A 21,392-nucleotide genomic window follows, 5' to 3' on the forward strand; every position below is an offset into this window, starting at 1 on the left:
TGGACATTTTATAATGGTAAAGGGGACTATAAAACAAGAAGACATAACAGTCATCAATATTTATGCCCCCAATCAGGGAGTACAGAAATATACCAAGCAACTACTAACAGAACTAAAGGGAGAAATTGACCAAAACACAATTATACTAGGGGACCAAAATACATCATTGACAGCTATGGATAGACCATCCAAAAAGAAAATAAATAACGAAATAGTAGCCCTAAATGACACATTAGATAAAATGGACATAATTGACATATATAGAGCACTTCATCCTAAAACATCAGACTATACATTTTTTTTTCTAGTGTACATGAAACATTCTCAAGGATAGACTATATATTGGGACATAAAACTAACCTCAGCAAATTTAAGTAGATTGAAATCATACCAAGCATATTCTCTGATCACAAGGCTTTGAAATTGAATATCAACTGCAAAAAGAAAGCAGGAAAAACCACAAACACATGGAGATTAAAGAACATGCTTTTATAGAACTACAGGGTCAAAGAAGAAATTAGAGAAGAAATCAAAATATACATAGAAACAAATGAGAATGAAAATACATCCTATCTAAATTTTTGGGATGCAGCAAATGCCATTTTAAGAGAGAAATTTATATCAATGCAGGCCTATCTCAAGAAACAAGAAGAATCCCAAATAAATAACCTCACATTACACCTTAAAGAACTAGAAAAAGAAGAACAAATGAAACCCAACGTCAGCAGACGAAAGAAAATAATAAAAATCAGAGGAGAACTAAGTAAGATAGAGAACAAAAAGACAACAAAAAAAAATAATGTCACAAAGAGCTGGTTCTTTGAAAAGATTTACAAAATTGACAAACCCTTGGCTAGACTCACTAAGGTAAAAGCAAGAAGACACTAATAAACAAAATAAGAGATAAAAAAGGGGAAGTTATCACCGATGCCACAGACATACACAGGATCATCCAAAAATACTACTGAAGGACTATATGCCACCAAATTCAATAACCTACAAGAAATGGACAAGTTCTTAGAAACATATAGCCTTACTAGACTGAACCATGAATAACTGGAAAATCTGAACAGACTGATCACCAGTAATGAAATTGAATCAGTCATCCAAAACCTTGCTAATAGCAAAATTCCGGAACCAGTTGGCTTCACTAGTGGATTCTACCAAACATTCAAAGAGGATCTAATACTGGGCTGTGGCGCAGGCGCCCATCGATCGTGGGCGGCTGGATCAGCTGACCAACCGAGCCATCAAGCGGATTTAGGCCGATCACCTCGGCCTCAGAATCCTCACCGCCATGGCCAGTCAGTCGCAGGGTATTCAGCAGCTGCTGCAGGCCGAGAAGCGGGATGCTGAGAAGGTGTCGGAGGCCCGCAAGCTAAAGAACCGGAGGCTGAAGCAGGCCAAAGAGGCTCAGGCTGAAATTGAACAGTACTATCTGCAGAGGGAGAAGGAGTTCAAGGCCAAGGAAGCTGCGGCCCTGGGATCTCAGGGCAGTTGCAGCACTGAAGTGGAGAAGGACACCCAAGAGAAGATGACCATCCTGCAGACCTACTTCCAGCAGACCAGGGATGAAGTCCTGGATAACCTCTTGGCCTTTGTCTGTGACATCCGGCCAGAGACCCATGAAAACTACCGCATAAATGGATAAGCAAAGAAGAAAGAAGTACCTATTCCATGAATTGGCGTTTAGACACCTCCATGGAATATGAAGCTTTAGCAAAGCTTGAGTTATATTCTTGTGAAAGGCATTAAATTATTTTTGTTTATTGTATACTAGGTCCTTTTACTTTTTGGAGAATAGCAAACCTAGCTTCTTTGTATGAACTTAGAGCTTATCCAAAGATTTCATCTTTTTACCTCATGTTTCTTAGAAATTTAAGGGTTGTCTGTTTTCCGATGCCTTTTAGCTCAAGCAACATATGTATATCAACACTGACTTTTTCTTTCTTAGATGTAGTAAAAAACCAAACTTTTTAAGAAAGAAAGGGATTAAATGTTTTTTCCCCTAAAGCTTTCTTGAAGGTCAGGGGCTTTATCTATGAAAAAGTAGTAAATAGTTATTTGTAATGTGTATAAAGCAGCAGCCAGCCTTAAATAGTCCTTTTTGGAGGGTTAGAACAATGAATACTAGTATAATTGTTTGGGTGGTTTCTAGTAGTTCTTAATCCAAAATACTAGATGATAAGATTCAAAAACTTGTTACTTGTTCTAACTTGCTGTACTGATAATCTTTTAAAAGTAAATGATTTTGTCACGCATTTCCCCCCCCTCACTGATGAATACAGACGCAAAAATCCTAAACAAAATTCTAGAAAATCAAATGCAACAATGCATTAAAGATTATTCATCACCACTAAGTGAGATTCATCACAGGGGCACAAGGATGGTTCAACATACGCAAATCCCTCAATGTGATACATCACATAAACAAAATACATGACAAAAAACATATGATTATATCAATTGATGCAGAAAAAGCATTTGACAAGATACAACATCCATTTGTGATTAAAACACTTAAAAAATAGGTATGGAAGCAAAATACTGTAGCATAATAAAGGCCATATATGACACCCCTCAGCTAATCTAATAATTAATGGTGAAAAACAGAAGCACTTTGCTCTACGTTCAGGAACACGACAAGGCTGTCCCCTATCATCTCTGTTTTTCAACATAGTGTTGGAAGTCCTTGCCAGAGCAATCAGGCAAGAGAAAGAAATAAAAGGAATCCAAATTGGGATATAGAAAAAAAAATGGCGGCGTGAGGTGAGCCTCTGTAACGCTCCCCTGGAATTTACAACGAATCGGACAACAATAACTCCACAAAGGACTCCGTGCACAGCAGACAGGCAAGACGAAGAGGCCGACTACTGAATTCACCTCCAGGTGGGTGAATCGCGCGAGCGGGGGAGGAGGGAGAGGAGAAGTGCGGAGACGGAGCCGCGCGGGCGCAGGACACAGACCTAGCTCAGTGCTAGGAGCCCGCTGCTCCCGGAACTACCGCCGTTGCGGGAGAGGGAAGGACTCGGACTGCTAGGGCTCCGCTTACGGCCCACAGGGCTGAGGGGGCAGCATACAAAACCGCTGAACCCAACGCTGGCTCAAGGCAGACCTCGGAGCAAAGACTGAGGGAAGAGGGCTGAAATCGGTAGTTTAAGCCCTCACTGCCGAGCGGAGAACGGAAGCCTTAGGAACGGAAACTAGCCACCCTCTCCCTACCCTCCCAGAGCTCGCCCCGCCCCCACCTGCCCGGTGCTAGAAGCGATAAAGTAGCAGTGTCGGATCAAAGGACAGAATATTTGCTGCTCTGAGAACTGTGGACCGCAGACACAGATTCGCAGCTCAACTAGTTCCGGCAAAGGGGAGGGAGCTGTGGAAGCAGGACTGGCTGTGGTGGTGGTCGCCGCCATTGCTCTGGGCCACCTCTCACAACTCACCCCGCCCCTGGCCCCACCTATCTGGGCGGATCCCTGCAGGAGTAAACAGAACTGCTGAAACAAATGGTCTCTGAATCTGGTGCAGAAAGAGCTTTGGAACTCCAAAAGCTCTTCGCATACCTATCAACCTGTTGCAGAAGACACTCCTGTAGATGTCTAGGAAGAGAAATAGTAAATCAGTGATTGCCATGAATAACCAAGGGAACAAGATAGCTCAGAAAGAAAGTGAAAAGTCTCCAGAAAAGGAACTTAGAGATATGGACCTTTGTGATTTAAATGACAGAGAATTCAAGATCGCAATTGTGAAAAAACTGAACGAGATGCAAGAAAACACAGAAAGGCAGTTTAATGAACTCAGAAACACAATCAAAGAACACCATGAGCATTTTACAAAAGAGATTGAAATCTTGAAAAAGAACCAAATAGAATTTCTGGAGATTAAGAACTCAATAGAAGAAATTAACAATAAAATATCCAGCTTAGGTAGTAGAGTTGACCAGATGGAGGAAAGAATCAGTGACATCGAAGATAGGAACCTGGAATTTACACAGAGGGAAGAAGAAAGAGACTTGAGACTTAAAAGAAATGAAAGAACTCTACAAGAACTTTCTGACTCCATCAGAAAGAGCAATATAAGAATAATGGGCATACCAGAAGGAGAAGAAAGAGGGAAGGGAACAGAGAATATATTCAAACAAATCGTCGATGAGAACTTCCCAAACTTGTGGACAGAACTGGATCCTCGAATCCAAGAAGCAAATAGAACACCTAATTACCTCAATCCCAACAGGCCTTCACCAAGGCACATTGTATTGAAGCTGTCTAAAATCAATGATAAAGAAAGAATCCTCAAGGCAGCCAGGGAAAAGAAGACGGTAACTTACAAAGGAAAGCCCATGAGATTATCATCAGATTTTTCAGCAGAAACTCTACAAGCTAGGAGGGAATGGAACCAAATATTCAAACTATTGAAAGAGAGAAATCATGAGCCAAGAATAATATATCCAGCAAAGATCTCCTTTAGATATGAAGGAGGAATAAAGACCTTTCCAGACATCCAGAAGCTGAGGGAATTTTCTAATACACGACCTGCACTACAAGAAATACTAAAGGAGGCTATTAGACCACCATCAACAGGGACAACTTGTGGCAACCGAAACATATAAAGGGGGAGCGTAAAGGTCTGAACTGGAATATGGGAATAGAGAAAGTAAGCGTACTGAAGAAACTGGAATACTCTAAATATCAAACTTTCTTTTACATAAACTCAAGGGTAACCACTCAAAAAACATCCAAATCTGAAATATATACTGTAATAAAAGAAGAAACAGAGGGAAAGATCATAGAATACTACCACACAGAAATAACAGACAACAACAAAAAGGCAAAGAAACAATGGAGACACACTCTTACCAGAAAACTAAAGACAGAATGACAGGAAATCCTCACATATCAATAATCACCCTAAATGTAAATGGACTGAACTCACCAATAAAGAGACACAGAGTAGCAGATTGGATCAAAAAACTAAACCCAACCATATACTGCCTACAAGAGACACATCTCAGCTACAAGGACAAGCATAGACTCAAAGTGAAAGGGTGGAAATTGACACTTCAAGCAAATGGTACCCAGAAAAAATCAGGTGTAGCCATAATGATTTCCGATTAAACAGACTTCAGGGTGAAAAAGATAACAAGAGACAAAGATGGACATTACATAATGGTAAAGGGGACTATACAACAAGAAGACATAACAGTCATCAATATTTATGCCCCCAATCAGGGAGCACCGAAATATACCAAGCAACTACTAACAGAACTAAAGGGAGAAATTGACCAAAACACAATTATACTAGGGGACTTAAATACATCATTGACAGCTATGGATAGATCATCCAAACAGAAGATAAATAACGAAATCGCAGCCCTAAATGACACATTAGAGGAATTGGACATAATTGACATATATAGAGCACTTCATCCTAAAACATCAGACTATACATTCTTTTCTAGTGTACATGGAACATTCTCAAGGATAGACCATATATTGGGACACAAAATCAGCCTCAGCAAATTTAAGAAGATTGAAATCATACCAAGCATATTCTCTGATCACAAAGCTTTGAAATTGGATATCAACTGCAAAAAGAAAGCAGGAAAAAACACAAGTACATGGAGATTAAACAACATACTTTTAAAGAACGGCTGGGTCAAAGAAGAAATTAGAGGAGAGCTCAAAAGATACATAGAAACAAATGACAATGAAAATACATCTTACCAAAATTTTTGGGATGCCGCGAAAGCAGTTTTAAGAGGGAAATTTATGTCATTACAGGCCTATCTCAAGAAACAAGAAAAATCCCAAATAAATAACCTCATGTTACACCTTAAAAAACTAGAAAAAGAAGAACAAGCGAAACCCATGGTCAGCAGAAGAAAGGAAATAACAAAAATCAGAGCAGAACTAAATGAAATAGAGAACAAAAAGACAATAGAAAAAATTAATGTGACAAAAAGCTGGTTCTTTGAAAAGATTAACAAAATCGACAAACCCTTGGCTAGACTCACTAAGATAAAAAGAGAGAAGACACTAATTAACAAAATCAGAAATGAAAAAGGGGAAGTTATCACGGACACCACAGAAATACAAAGGATTATCCAAGAATACTATGAAGGACTATATGCCACCAAATTTAATAACTTAGAAGAAATGGACAAGTTCTTAGAAACATATAGCCTTCCAAGGCTGAATCAGGAAGAACTGGAAAATCTTAACAGGCCGATCACCAGTAAGGAAATTGAATCAGTCATCAAAAACCTTCCCAAAATCAAAAGTCCTGGACCAGATGGCTTCACCAGTGAATTCTACCAAACCTTCAAAGAGGATCTAATACCAATCCTGCTCAAACTCTTCCAAAAAATTGAAGAAGAGTCAGTACTCCCTAACTCATTTTATGAGGCCAACATTACCCTGATACCAAAACCTGGTAAGGACAACACAAAAAAAGAAAACTACAGACCTATATCTCTGATGAATACAGATGCTAAAATCCTAAACAAAATTCTAGCAAATCGAATACAACAATGCATTAAAAAGATTATTCATCACGACCAAGTGGGGTTCATCCCCGGGGCACAAGGATGGTTCAACATTCGCAAATCCATCAATGTGATACATCACATAAACAAAATAAAGGACAAAAATCATATGATTCTATCAATTGATGCAGAAAAGGCATTTGATAAGATACAACATCCATTTATGATTAAAACACTTACTAAAATTGGTATAGAAGGAAAATACCTCAACATAATAAAGGCCATATACGACAAGCCCTCAGCTAACCTCATAATTAATGGTGAAAAGCTGAAGTCCTTTGCTCTACGTTCAGGAACACGACAAGGTTGTCCCCTATCACCTCTGCTTTTCAACATAGTGTTGGAAGTCCTGGCCAGAGCTATCAGGCAAGAGAAAGAAATAAAAGGCATCCAAATTGGGAATGAAGAAGTTAAATTGTCACTCTTTGCAGATGACATGATGCTATACATAGAAAACCCTAAAGACTCCACCAAAAAGCTATTAGAAACAATCAATGAATATAGTAAAGTTGCTGGCTACAAAATCAACGTACAAAAGTCCATTGCTTTCCTATATACCAACAATGAAATCTCAGAAAAAGAGATAGAAAAAACAATTCCTTTTGCAATTGCAGCAAAAAGAATAAAATACCTAGGAATAAACTTAACCAAGGATGTGAAGGATTTATATGCTGAAAACTATAAGACATTTTTGAAAGAAATTGAAGAAGACACAAAGAAATGGAAAGACATTCCGTGCTCATGGATTGGAAGAATCAACATAGTTAAAATGGCCATATTACCCAAAGCCATATACAGATTTAATGCAATCCCCATCAAAATCCCAATGGCATTTTTTAAAGAAATAGAACAAAAAATCATCAGATTTGTTTGGAACCACAAAAGACCCCGAACAGCCAAAGCAATATTAAAAAAAAAGAACAATACGGGAGGTATCACACTCCCTGATTTTTCCTTGTACTACAGGCTACAATAATCAAAACAGCTTGGTATTGGCGGAAAAACAGACACATAGACCAATGGAATAGAATTGAGAACCCAGAAATAAAACCACATAAATATGGACAGATGATTTTTGACAAAGAAGCTAAAAACATACAATGGACGAAAGACAGCCTCTTCAATAAATGGTGCTGGCAGAATTGGATAGCTACGTGCAAAAGAATGAAACTGGACTGCTACCTGTCACCATGTACCAAAATTAATTCAAAATGGATCAAAGACTTAAGCATAAGACCTGACACAATAAACTGCATTGAAGAAAACATAGGTACTAAACTTATGGACCTTGGGTTCAAAGAGCATTTTATGAATTTGACTCCAAAGGCAATGGAAGTAAAAACTAAAATAAACAAATGGGATTATATGAAACTGAAAAGCTTCTGCACAGCAAAAGAAACTATTGACAAAATAATGAGGCAACCAACTGAATGGGAGAAGATTTTCGCAAACAGTTCCTCTGATAAGGGGCTAATATCCAAAATATACAAGGAACTCATGAAACTCAACAACAAAAAAACAAACAACCCAATTGAAAAATGGACAGAGGACCTGAAGAGACATTTCTCCAAAGAGGATATACAAATGGCAAATAGACATATGAAAAACTGCTCAACATCGCTAATCATCAGACAAATGCAAATGAAAACCACAATGAGATATCACCTCACCCCAGTCAGAATGGCTTTCATCAACAAAACAAATAGTAACAAGTGTTGGAGAGGCTGTGGAGAAAAAGGAACTCTCATACACTGTTGGTGGGAATGCAGACTGGTGCAGCCGCTATGGAAGGCAGTGTGGAGGTTCCTCAAGAAATTACGAATAGAATTACCATATGACCCAGCAATCGCTCTCCTGGGTATCTACCCCAAAAATATAAAAGCATTTCTCTATAGAGACACGTGTACGCCAATGTTCATTGCAGCTTTGTTTACGGTGGCCAAGACATGGAAACAACCAAAATGTCCTTCGATAGATGAATGGATAAAGAAGTTGTGGTACATATACACAATGGAATACTATTCAGCGTTAAGGAAAGATGATATAGGAACATTTGTGACAACATGGATGGATCTCGAGAGAATAATGCTAAGTGAAACAAGTCAGACAGAAAAAGCAGAGAACCCTATGATTTCACTGATATGTGGTATATAGACCAAAAATAACAAGACAAACAAATGAGAAACAAAAACTCATAGACACAGACAATAATTTAGTGGTTACCAGAGGTTAAGGGGTGAGGGTGGTGGTGGATGAGGGTAAAGGGGATCAAATATATGGTGATGGAAGGAGAACTGACTCTGGGTGGTGAACACACAATGGGATTTATAGATGATGTAATACAGAATTGTACACCTGAAATCTATGTAAATTTACTAACAATTGTCACCCCAATAAAATTAATTAAAAAAAAAAAAAAAAAGGAATCCAAATTGGGAATGAAGTTAAACTGTCACTCTTTGCAGATGACATGATTCTATATATAGAAAATCCTAAAAAAACTCCACGAAAAAGCTATTAGAAACAATCAACAAATACAGTAAAGTTGCTGGCTACAAAATCAATGTAGAAAAGTCCATTGCATTCCTATATACTAACAATGAAATCTCAGAAAAATAAATACAAAAAACAATTCCTTTTGCAATTGCAGCAAAAAGAATAAAATACCTAGGAATAAACTTAACCAAGGATGTGAAAGACCTTTATGCTGAAAATTATAAGACATTTTTGAAAGAAATTGAAGAAAACACAAAGAAATGGAAAGACATTTCTGCTCATGGATTGGAAGAATCAACATAGTTAAAATGAAGGGATCCTACTGAATGGAAAAAGATATGTCCCATTGATATATCTGATAAGGGGTTAATAGCACAAATTTATAAAAAAAATTCACTCAACTCAACTCCAGAAAAACAAACAACCCAATAAAAAATGGGCAGAGGACATGAAGAGATATTTTTCTAAAAAGGACATACAGATGGCAAACAGACATATGAAGAAATGCTCAAACTCACTAACCATCAGAGAAATGCAAGTAAATTCCACAATGAGATACCACCTCATCCAGTCAAAATGGCTATCACCAATAAATCAACAAACAACAAGTGCTGGCGTGGATGTGCAGAAAAGGCAACACTTGTGCACTGTTGGTGGGATTGCAGATTGGTGCAGCCACTATGGACACAGTATGGAGGTATCTCAAAAATCTGAAAATGGAACTACCCTATGATCCAGTAATTCCACTCCTAGGTATCTATCCGGAGAAACCCAAAACTCCAATTCAAAAATCTTTATGCACTCCTATGTTTATTGCAGCAATATACACAATAGCCAAGACATGGGAAACAACTGAAATGCCCATCGGTAGATGACTGGATTAAGAAACTGTGGTACATTTATACAATGGAGTATTATGCAGCCATAAAGAAGAAAGAAATCTTACCATTTGCAACAACATGGATGGACCTAGAGAAAGTTATGTTAAGTGAAATAAGTCAGACAGAGAAAGACAAATACCATATGATCTCACTTATGTGCAGAATCTAAAGAAAAGAATAAGTGAATGAACAAATAAGAAACAGTTTGGGGGACAAAGAGGAAAAACTGAGAGTTGCTAGATGGGCGAGGGGGGTGGGGATAAGGGGGAAGGTGAGGGGATTAGAAAATAGTTGGTAACCATAAGATGGCCACGGGGTTTTGACAATTAATTTGGGGAACGTAATCAATAATGTTGTAAAGATTTTGTATGGTATCCGATGGACACATGTCCCATTTAGGAGACCACCTCAGGGATGACGTAGATGCCTGATCACTGCACTGTACACCGGAAGCTGAACAATATTGAATGCCAACTATAATTTTATATATGTGTGTGTGTGTGTGTGTGTGTGTGTGTGTGTGTGTGTGTGTGTGTGTGTGTATACTTACAAGAAGCGGAGTACAGCATTAGGAATAGACAGTGGAAATGTAATAGCTCGGTGCGATGTCAGAGGGATAGTGCATGGGGGTGATGGGTCCACACAATGTGAGGGATATAAATGATGAACGTCTAAGTATTACCTTGTCTTGTGCACCTGAAACTAATAAGAAAAATATTTTTAAAAAAAGTATCAAAAAAACATAGTTAAAATGGCCATATTACCCAAAGCAATATACAGATTTAATGCGATCCCTATGAATATCCCATGGCATTTTGTAAAGAAATAGAACAAAAACTCATCAGATTTGTTTGGAACCACAAAAGACCCCGAATAGACAAAGCAATCTTAAGAAAAAAGAACAATGCTGGAGGTATCACACTCCCTGACTTTAGCTTGTACTACAGGGCAACAATAATTCACACAGCATGATATTGGCAGAAAAACAGACACATAGACCAATGGAATAGAATTGAGAACACAGAAATAAACACACATAAATATGGACCGATAACTTTTGACAAGGAAGCCAAAAACATACAATGGAGAAAAGACAGCCTCTTCAATAAATGGTGCTGGCACAATTGGAAAGCCATGTGCAAAAGAATGAACCTGGACTGCTGTCTGTCACCATGTACCAAAATCAATTCAAAATGGATCAAAGACTTAAGCATAAGACCTGTCACAATAAACTGCATAGAAGAAAACATAGGTATCAAACGTATGGACCTTGGTTTCAAAGAGCATTTTATGAATTTGACTCCAAAGTCACGGGAAGGAAAAGCTAAAATAAACAAATGGGACTACATGAACCTTCAAAGCTTCTGCACAGCAAAAGAAACTATCGACAAAATAAAGAGGCAACCAACTGAATGGGAGAAGATTTTTGGAAACAGTGCCTCTGATAAGGGGCTAATATCCAAAATATACAAGGGACTCACGCAACTCAACAACAAAAAAAACAAACAACCCAATTGAAAAATGGGCTGAGGAACTGAAAATACATTTCTCCAAAGAGGACATACAAATGGCAAATAGACATATGAAAAAATGCTCAACATCAGTAATTATCAGAGAAATGCAAATGAAAACCACAATTAGATATCACCTCACCCCAGTCAGAATGGGTTTCATCAACAAGACAAATAGTAACAAGTGTTGGAGAGGTTGTGGAGAAAAAAGAATCCTCATACACTTTTCGTGGGAATGCAGACTGGTGCAGCCATTATGTAAGCTAGTGTGGAGGTTCCTCAAAAAATTATGAATGGAATTACCGTATGACCCAGCAATCCCTCTCCTGGGTATCTAAAATAAATCTGAAAACATTTATACATAAAGACAAGTGTGCTCCAATGTTCATTGCAACTTATTAATGGTGGCCAAGACATGGAAACAACCAAAATGTCATTCGATAGATGAATGGATAAAGAAGTTGTGGTATATATACACAATAAAATACTATTTGGCAGTAAGAAAAGATGAAATAGGACCATTTGTGACAATATGGATGGATTTTGAGATTATAATGCTAAGCGAAATAAGTCAGACATAAAAAGCAGAGAACCATATGATTTCACTGATATGTGGTATGTAAATCAAAAACAACAGAAAAAGAAGACAAACAAATGAGAAACAAAATCTCATAGACACAGGCTATAGTTTAACCAGAGGTTAAGGGGTGAGGGTGGTGGTGGATGAGGTTAAAAGGGATCAAATATATATATGGTGATGTAAGGAGAACTGACTATGGTTGGTGAACACACAATGGGATTTATAGATGATGTAATACCGAATTTTACACCTGAAATCGACGTAAATATACTAACAGTTGTCACCCCAATAAACTTCAATTCAAAAAATTTTCCCTAACTTTATTGAAATAAAATTATCATACAACATTTTGTAACATAAAGGTCTGTGATGTTGATTATACATATACATATATAAAATATATATATTTCATAATATATTATACACACACACACAAACACACACACACACACACACACACACACAGAGGGTTCCAAAAAAATGTATAATTATTTTGAGACCGGACAAAAACTGTGTTAAAATTATGCTGATGATAACCACTTTGAACACCTCTTGTAATTGCAGAAGTCAAAAGTGACATGTATTCATCTTTTATTGTCAATATATATTGAATATTAGAATTTTAATACAGTTTTTTGTTTTCTAAAATGGGTATACATTTTTTGGCACCCTCTGTATATATAAAATATTTATATAAATGATTACCAACATAGTGTTAGCTAACACCTCTGTCATGTCACATTATGACTATATTGTTTTGGTGGTGAGACTGTTTAAGATTTAGTCTCTTATCAACTTTCAAGTATATAATAAAGTATTGTGATCCATTGATTATAGATAACAATATTATGTATCACCAGAACTTAATCATATTCTAACGGGAAGTTTGTACTTTTTGACCAACACCTCCCTATTTCCACCACGGCACAGCTCTTGGTAATCAACCATTCTACTCTGTTTCTGAGGTCAGCCTTTTCACAGTCCACATACAAATGAGAAAACACAGTGCTTGACTTTCTTTGTTTGACTTATTTCACTTAGCACAGTAGTCTTAAGGTCCATCCATATTTGTTTCAAATTGCAGGATTTTGTTCTTTCTCATGGTTAAATAATATTCCAATATATATATACCACATATTTATCTTTTCATTTGTTGATGGACCCTTAGATTGTTTCCATATCTTGGTTATTATAAATCATGCTATAATAAATATGGTAGTCCAGATATTTCTTCAATATCCTGTTTTGTATTTCCTTTGGATATATATCTGGAAATAGGATTGTTGAACCATATGGTACTTCTGTTTCCCATTGTGTCTGTATCATTTACATTCTCACCCACAGTGCACAAGCGTTCTCTTTTATCAACCTGCACCAACACTCATTATCTCTTGTATATTTGGTGATAGTCATTCTACCAGGGATGAGGTAATATCTCACTTTTGTTTTGATCTGTATTTCCCCAATGATTAATAATATAGAGCATCTTTTCATGTAGCTGTTGGCCATTTGTATTTCTTCTTTAGAAAAATGTTTATTCAGTTCATCTGCCCATTTTTAATCTGCTTTTTTGATTATTGATTTTTATGAGTGTTTTATATATTTTGGATATTAACCCCTTATCAGATACTTGGTTAGCAAATATTTTCTCCCATTCCATATATTACCTTTTCATTTTATGTGCAGAAGCTCTTTAGTTTGAAGTAGTTCTACATGGCTATTTATTTATTTGTTTGTTTTCTTTTGTTCTTTGTGCTGTTGGCATCATATCCAAAAATTCATTGCAAAAAAATCTATGTCCAGGAAATTTTCCCTATATTTTCTTATAGTTTCAGGTCTTACATTTAAGTCTTTAATCCATTTTGAGTTAATTTTTGTGATTGGTGTAAGATAGGGGTCTAGTTTCACTCTTAATGTGTGACTATCCAATTTTTCCAATACCATCTATGGAAAAGACTATCTTTTCTCCATTGAGTATTCTTGGCTCCCTTGTGAAATATTAGTTGACCATATATGTGTGGATTTATATCTGGGCCCTTAGTTTTGTTCCACTGGTCTATGTGTCTGTTTTCATGCCAGTACCATGCTATTTCGATTGCTGTATCTTTGTAATACATCTTGAAATCAAGAAGCGTGACACTTTCCTCTTTGTTCTCCTGATTCAGAATTGCTTTGACTATTCAGAGTGTTTTGTGGCTCCATATTCACTTTATTATTTTTGTTTTTCACTTGTGTAGAAGATGTCATTGGAATCTTGATAGGGATTGCACTGAATTTATAGATGGCTTTTGGGTAGTACAGATATTTTAACAATATTAATTTTTTTCAGTATATGAACACAGGATATCTTTCTATTTATTTGTGTTTTCAATTCCTTTCATCAGTGGCTTGTAATTTTCTGTGTAGATATCTTTTACTCCCTTGGTTAAATTATTTGTCTTTGAGTTTTGTCAGTTTTATTATTTTAAGGTCATTTTAGAATAAAACAATGGGTGATCTATTAGCTTTATGGACTGGGATGTTCAACTCTCTCCCCAGGTTTGGGAAGTTCTTAGATATTACTTCTCCAAATAAGCTTTCTCTCCTTTTCACCCTCTCTTTTCCTTCTGGAATTCCAAGGATTCAGATATTGATTTTGCTGATAGTGTTCTATAGATTGTGTAGGCTTTCTTCACTCTTCTTCATTCTTTTTTCTACTCAGAATGGGTTATTTCAAAGTTCCTATGCTCTAGTTCACTGATTTTTTCTTTCTACTTGATCTACTCTTCTGTTAATGCTCTCTATTGGTTTTTTTTTTCCCATTTTATTCATTGAATCGTTCACTTCCAGAATTTCTGTTGATTATTTTTTTTATGATTTCTATCTCTTTGTTAAATTTCAATGATTTTGTTAAATTTTGATTGTGTATTGTTTACCTGATTTTGCTCTATTTTATTTCTGTGTTTTCTTGTAGCTCATTAAGTTTCTTAAAACAATTATTTTGAATTTTGCGGTGGAGTAAATCTCAGATATCCATGACTTTGGATTCTGTTTTTGGAAGATTATCATGATCTTTTGTGATGTGTTTGTTTGTTTATTTTTCATGTTATTTGCAGTTTTGTATTGTTGTATTAAAATTTGAAGTAGCAGTCACGTTTTTCAATTTTTACTAACTGCCTTTAGGAAAGAAATAACTTTCATCAGTCCTGCTATGGATTCTGAGGCTTTCTCTGACCTTGTATAGATACACCTGCTCCTCACTTATGGCAGAATTCTTAAACTTGTATGTCTCTTCTGGATTCTACAAACTACCACGCCAGCTGCTGATAGCCTCTGCTATGTTTTCCTGAATGTGGCACTACAGCTCAATCTTGTGGTTTCTACTCTGCAGACCCTGACCTGCCTTCCGCCTGTGCTCCCATCTACCAGAACTTGCTCTCTCTGCTGTACTAAGGAGTGTGCACAGGGAGCTAGCTGCAGAGTGGTAGGAAGTTTGGCATTCAATGAACTGGGGATGCCTGTGGATCAGTTGGGGGACCTGCAGGTAATACATTTTCTGAGTCCAGAAAGTAGTCATCAGGAACTAGGTCCCTTTAATGACTTCCAAGGTTCTTATATAGCACTCTCCCTAACTGCTTCCTCCCGATCATGGAGCCCCTTCTTTAATGCTCTGGATGCCATGAGAGAGAAATGAGTCCCTTTGGCAGCGTCCCACACAGCTCATGAAGCTAGGTGTTCACTCACCAGCTCTCCATTTCCTTCATGGGAAAAATTACAAGCCATCTAGTTTATTTCCAAGTTTTGCTGCCTTGGGCATGGGGTGATGCTCGCAAAGACAAGCTTTTCTTACCCACTCCAATGCATCCAAACACATATATTTTTTTTCTCCAGTGGCATGCTGAAACTTCACTCTGGAAACCTGGACTTTCACAGAGGTGACCATCAAATTCAGTGTTCTGCAGCTCCTGCTAGACTGGAATCAGCTCACAGTTTTTATAGGTTTCACGACACCACAGTTCATCTGCCTGTTACCTGATGTACCAGTGTGCAAGATTCATCCTGAGTCTCTTAGTGTATGGTCTCACAAATCCCACAGAGACACTTCTGTTCATAGATGGATGCCAATTTTTGTAGTTGAAAGAAAGGGAGAACAAAAAGTGAGGAATGTCTTGTGCTACAGTAATGCTAATGCCACTCTGCACCCCTTTATTTTTAAATCTATCTATGCCTTTATGTTTAAAATGAGTTTCTTATAGAAACTTATAATTGGATCTTTTTTCTTATCCACTCTGACAATTTTTGTCTTTTAACTGGTATATTTAGACCACTCATATTTAAACTGATTATTGATATAGTTGGATTAATATCTGCCATATTTGTAACTGTTTTCTATTCATTGCTCTTGTTTTTTTTTTTGTTTGTTTCTTTTTGTCTCCCACTCCGTTTCTGTTTTATCTGATTTTAATTATATATTTCACTATAATTCCATTTTCTCTTCTCTGCTAATATTTATGGTTCTTTACAAAGAAAATTTTTAATGGCTCCCTAGAGTTTACAATATACATTTACAACTAATCTAAGTCTACTTTCACATATACTTAATTTCTCCCTCTCATTCTTTATAATATTTTTGTCATAAATTTTACTTACCTATAAGCTATAGTCACCAAATACCATGTTGCTAGTATTGTTTTGAATAATTATATGTTAGATCAATTGAGCATAAGAAAAATAAAAGATTTTACCTTCAGCTATTCCTTCTCTAATGTGGTTCCTTTTTTATGAAGACCCATGTTCCTGAGCTATATAATACTTCTTTGCATTGAAGAAATTTTAATGTTTCTTGCAAGGCAGATTTATTGGAAACAAATCACATCAATTTTTGTTTGTCTGAAAAAGTCTTTATTTCTTCTTCCTATGTGAAGGACAATTTTGCTGGATATAAAATTATAGTTTGGTGGTTTTCTGCTTTTAATAGTTTAGATATTCCTCTCCACTTTCTTGTTTGTATGGTTTCTGAAGAAGCTGATGTAATTCTTATCTTTGTTCTTCTATGTTATTTTTTCCTTTGGCTTCTTCTAAAGCTATTTTTTCCTTTGGCTTCTTCTAAAGTTAATTTTTCCTTTGGCTTCTTTGAAGATTTACCCTTTGTCTTTTCTGCAGTGAATATAATATGCCTAGGTGTAGATTTTTAGGTATATTTCCTGCTTGGCATTCTTGAGATTCCTGGATCTGTAATTTGGTGTCCGTCATTAATTTTGGAAAACTCTCAGCTATTATCACTTCAAATATTTCTTTTTTCTCTCCCATTTTTCTCTTCTTGGCAGCCCCACTATGCAAAAGTTACATGTTTTATCATTGTCTTACAGTTCTTGGATATTCTGTTCCATTTTAATGATTACTTTTTCTCTTTGCATTTCAAATTGGGAAGTTTTTATCAACATATATTCAAGCTCACTGATTCTTTCCTTGGCCATATCTGTCTACTGATGAGTCTACCAAAAATAGTCTCATGAGGTATTCTCAAGTTGCTCTTGACTGCTATAGTAAAACGCAAGGACATAAATGGATTGAAGACAGAATTGTTTGCAAAAAGGAACCAGAACTTGAAGATTTGGAAAATTCTCAGTCTGTCCATATTACAAAGAGAGAAACAGAGAGAGAGAGAGAGAGAGAGAACATGATGTTTGGAAGAGAACACTAAAGGTGTGGCTGACAACCGTTTTATAAGGAGATTGATGTGGAGGTGAACGAGGCATCTAATCAGCAACCCCGGAAGAAACACTGCCAGTTTGAACTGAAGGGGATGTAAATGGGACAGAATAATATAAGGCTGTCAGACTTCTTGGATTTTAGAGGATGGGACCATAGAGTTATTTGACTGTGAACATACACTAGTCTTTAAGACAAGTGAAGATGACCCTCATGGTAATTCAGTGATCATCTGGGCTGACTCTTGGGTTTCCAAAAGAGGGTTCCTTGCCTTGGTTTCAACAGGCCAGCTGGCCTCCACACAAAGGTTTGTGCGTAGGGCTGCCTGGCATTGTAGTTTTCAGGCCATAGAGAAATTTGGGGGGGTGAGTTGCCCTGCTGGGAAGATCCCTAAAGGCAGAATTTCCACCTATGAGAGCTATGGGGACATAACCTTTGCCCCAGTGGTCCAGAAGGCAGGACTTCTGCCCCAGTGGATAAGATTGCAGAACATCAAGGCCAAAGAGGATTATTCTTGAGATTTATGATTTCATGGAGTACGCCTTGCTATATTTTGGACTTACTTGGAAGCAGTCATCCCTTTTTTCTCTCCTATTTCTCCCTTTTGAAATGGGAATGTTTATATGTGTCCCACTACTGTATTTAGGATGCACATAACTTGATTTCACAGATTCACATCTAGACAGAAGTTGTGCCTCAGGACTAATATTGCCTCAATTCTCACCCATTTCTGATTTAGATGATATTTAGATGAAACTTTGGACTTAAGACTTTACAGTTCATGTTGGAATGAGTTAACATTTTAGGGGCTGTTAAGATGGAATGAATGTATTTTGCATGTGAGAAAGACATGATTTTGAAGGGGCCAGAGTGGAATGCTATGTACTAAATGTTTGTGTGTCCCTCAAAATTTATATATTAAAGTCAATATGATGGTATTTCTAAATGGGGCCTTTAGGAGATAATTAGGTTATGAAGGTGGAACCCTCTTGAATGGGATTAGTGCCCTTATAAGAATAGACATGGGAGATCTGATCTCTTTGTCTGCCATGTGAGGATATATAGAGAAGCTGTCCATCTGTAAACCAGGAAGACGATTCTAACCAAGAACCAGGCCCTGCTTGCACCCTTATCTTATATTTCCAAACTCCATAACTATAATAAATAAATTTCTATTGTTTAAGTCACTCAGTCTGTGGAAGGTTGTTATAGCAGCCCAAACATACTAAGACAACAAATTAATTATTTTTTTTTTTTTAATTTCTAGTCCAATAATTCCAAACTATCTGCCATAACTGAAGCTGGTTCTGATGCTTGTTTTATCTCTTCAGAGTGTATTTTGCCTTTTAACATGTCTTGTAATTTTGTTGTTTTTGTTGTTGTCATTGTTGTTAAAATCCAGACATGATGTATTAGATAAAAGGAATTTTTGTTAGTAAGCATTTAGTGAGAAGTTTTATGATCATCTGGCCAGGAGTTATGCTAATGTTTACTGTTTGTTGTACCTGTAGGTGTCAGAGGCTAATATTTCCTTTAGTGCCCTTGTTTTGTCTTCCCTGTTGTCCTTTGATTTTCCTCTTCTTAAATAGATGTGCAATTCTTTCAGTTGTATTCCCTTGTTATTATACAAAGCCTTATGGATGTGGTGGTGAGGTGTAGAGGGAGGGGAAGCCTTCCACAGTCTTGTGATTAGGTCTCACTCTTTTAGTGAGCCTGTGCCTCTGGGCTATGACTTTCACAAGTATTTTTCAGCTTCCCTTCCACACCTGCCTTGGGTGAAACAGGAAGTCTAGAGGGGAAAGGGAGCTTCTCCAATGTTGAAGATTAGAGTGAGCTGGGGTTGGGTATTTCATTTATCTCACATGGGTTAGGCTCTTGTAAATAGTTCCCCTTGAGGGCAGGCCTTTATTAAGGAGAATAGAAGCTCTGAATGTATTTCAAAATTGTTTTTTCTCTCTACTCCCTGAAGAAAGCCCTAGGGAATTTTTCTCTGATCTTCATAGTAAAGACCTGTAAATAAAACTCATGCAAGTGTGGGGCTTCCTAAGCCAGTGCCCCAAAAGTCTTTTATTTCTCAAGCCAGTCCATGCATATTCTTCAGCAATTAGTCAATTTTTTTAAAGTGTTCTTACCAGTTGCTGACTCCAGTTGGTTGCTCTGCTCCCTGTCAGCCATGATTCCCTATATTTACATTCCTATCTCTCCAGTTTTCAGGCTGGCAATTTGCCCACTAAAGTCAGTTTGCTAATGGACCCAAGAAATGTTATTAATTTTCAGTAGATGTGAGTGATGATGACTCACAAGCTCTTTACATGCTGGACTGAAAACCAGAAGTCTCCCAATTTTATTTTGTTTTACACTTTTTTTATGAAACCAAGCTTCAATGCATTGACAGAATGTATGTATTAGACTGAATTTACTCTTTCCTGGATTTTCACATGAGCATATTACACAACATTGTCTAACGTAAAGACTTTCATGTGTATCCTAAAATGATTTTCAAGCAGAACATGTATGGAAAAAGGGCAAAATCCACCACTAGGCTCCTAGTGCTTTAATTTTAAGTGTATTAAAAAGCATCAATGTAGAGGTAGTCCTCATCAAATCTTCCCTGAAAAATAACATGGTGACTTTGATAGAGATGAAAGACAAATGTTTCAGTTCTGTGTATAACACCAACAAAATGTGTTACTCTGGATGAGTCATTTAATCTTCTTTTTGTCAATTTCCTCATATAATAATAATAATAATAGCAAGAGTAAATATTTAATAAATGCTTACTATTATCAAGACACTATTCTAAACAATTTATATATATATACATATATATGTATATATATATGTATATATATACATACATATATAATCATTAAATCCTCAAAATAGCCTATGATAAGGAAAACTTGAGGTACAAAAAGGTTAAGTAATTTATGCAAGATTGTGTAACTATCACAAGGTTCCTGTGCCTAGTGCTTCAAAAAGGCCAATATTCAATAGATTAGTATGGAGTAAGAAAAGGTTATAGATCAAGAAGGTTCAAACTGAGAAAATGGGAGCTCTCCATATTTTCTCAAATCCATCTTAAGAGCACCCCAATTTCATGCACCCTATATGTCTAGGGAAGGGAGGCAGGATTGGGCAAGTGGTAGGATCCAAGGAAGAGCACAAAATCTCCAAATCTCTTTGTTTCTGGTCAGTCTGAGTCCAGTCCTGAGGTTCCTGTAAATCTTTGATAAAGTCATTGTTTTGTACACATTTCCTCACCTCTTTCATGAAATACTCCTGACAGGGAGGTGTTTTTGCAAAATACTCAAGCCTCAAGAAGAATTCCTCTAGTCAATTAGCAAATCTATAGCAGGATCTGTTAGCCTGAGTCAGAGAGAGAGAGTGTGCATTTCACTCTGCTACAGTTGCCAACTATTAAGTGGTGAAGGCAGATTCTAAAGTGCTCCTTATAGGAAAAGAACACATGATGATAAGAGTGAAAAGTATACTAGGCAGAGGAAAAGTATAAAGGCAGAGGAATAAGTTCTGTGCATTGGCCTGGTGGTAGAAATAAGTCTTAAATATTTGAAGTACTCAAAGAATGTTAATATTGAAGCAAAATAAATAAGGTAAAAAAATGGAGAGGAAATATAGCTCATATGAAATAGAATCTTTAGGTAATGAAGTAGAGCCTCTATTTTATTCTA

The 21,392-nt window shown here is 36.8% G+C and overlaps 1 protein-coding gene across 1 annotated transcript; it reads left to right on the plus strand.

Annotated features, from left to right (window-relative positions):
- Positions 1-1,297: 1,297 nt before the first annotated feature.
- LOC308506635 (V-type proton ATPase subunit G 1-like) lies at positions 1,298-1,651 on the plus strand (the record flags this gene model as incomplete). Its single annotated transcript, XM_081070360.1, has 1 exon — positions 1,298-1,651. One exon carries the CDS (start codon positions 1,298-1,300, stop codon positions 1,649-1,651), a length of 354 nt encoding a protein of 117 aa, XP_080926486.1.
- Positions 1,652-21,392: the final 19,741 nt, after the last annotated feature.

This window comes from Rhinolophus hipposideros (assembly GCF_964194185.1).
Source record: "Rhinolophus hipposideros genome assembly, chromosome: 13".
Classification (NCBI taxonomy): Eukaryota; Metazoa; Chordata; class Mammalia; order Chiroptera; family Rhinolophidae; genus Rhinolophus; species Rhinolophus hipposideros.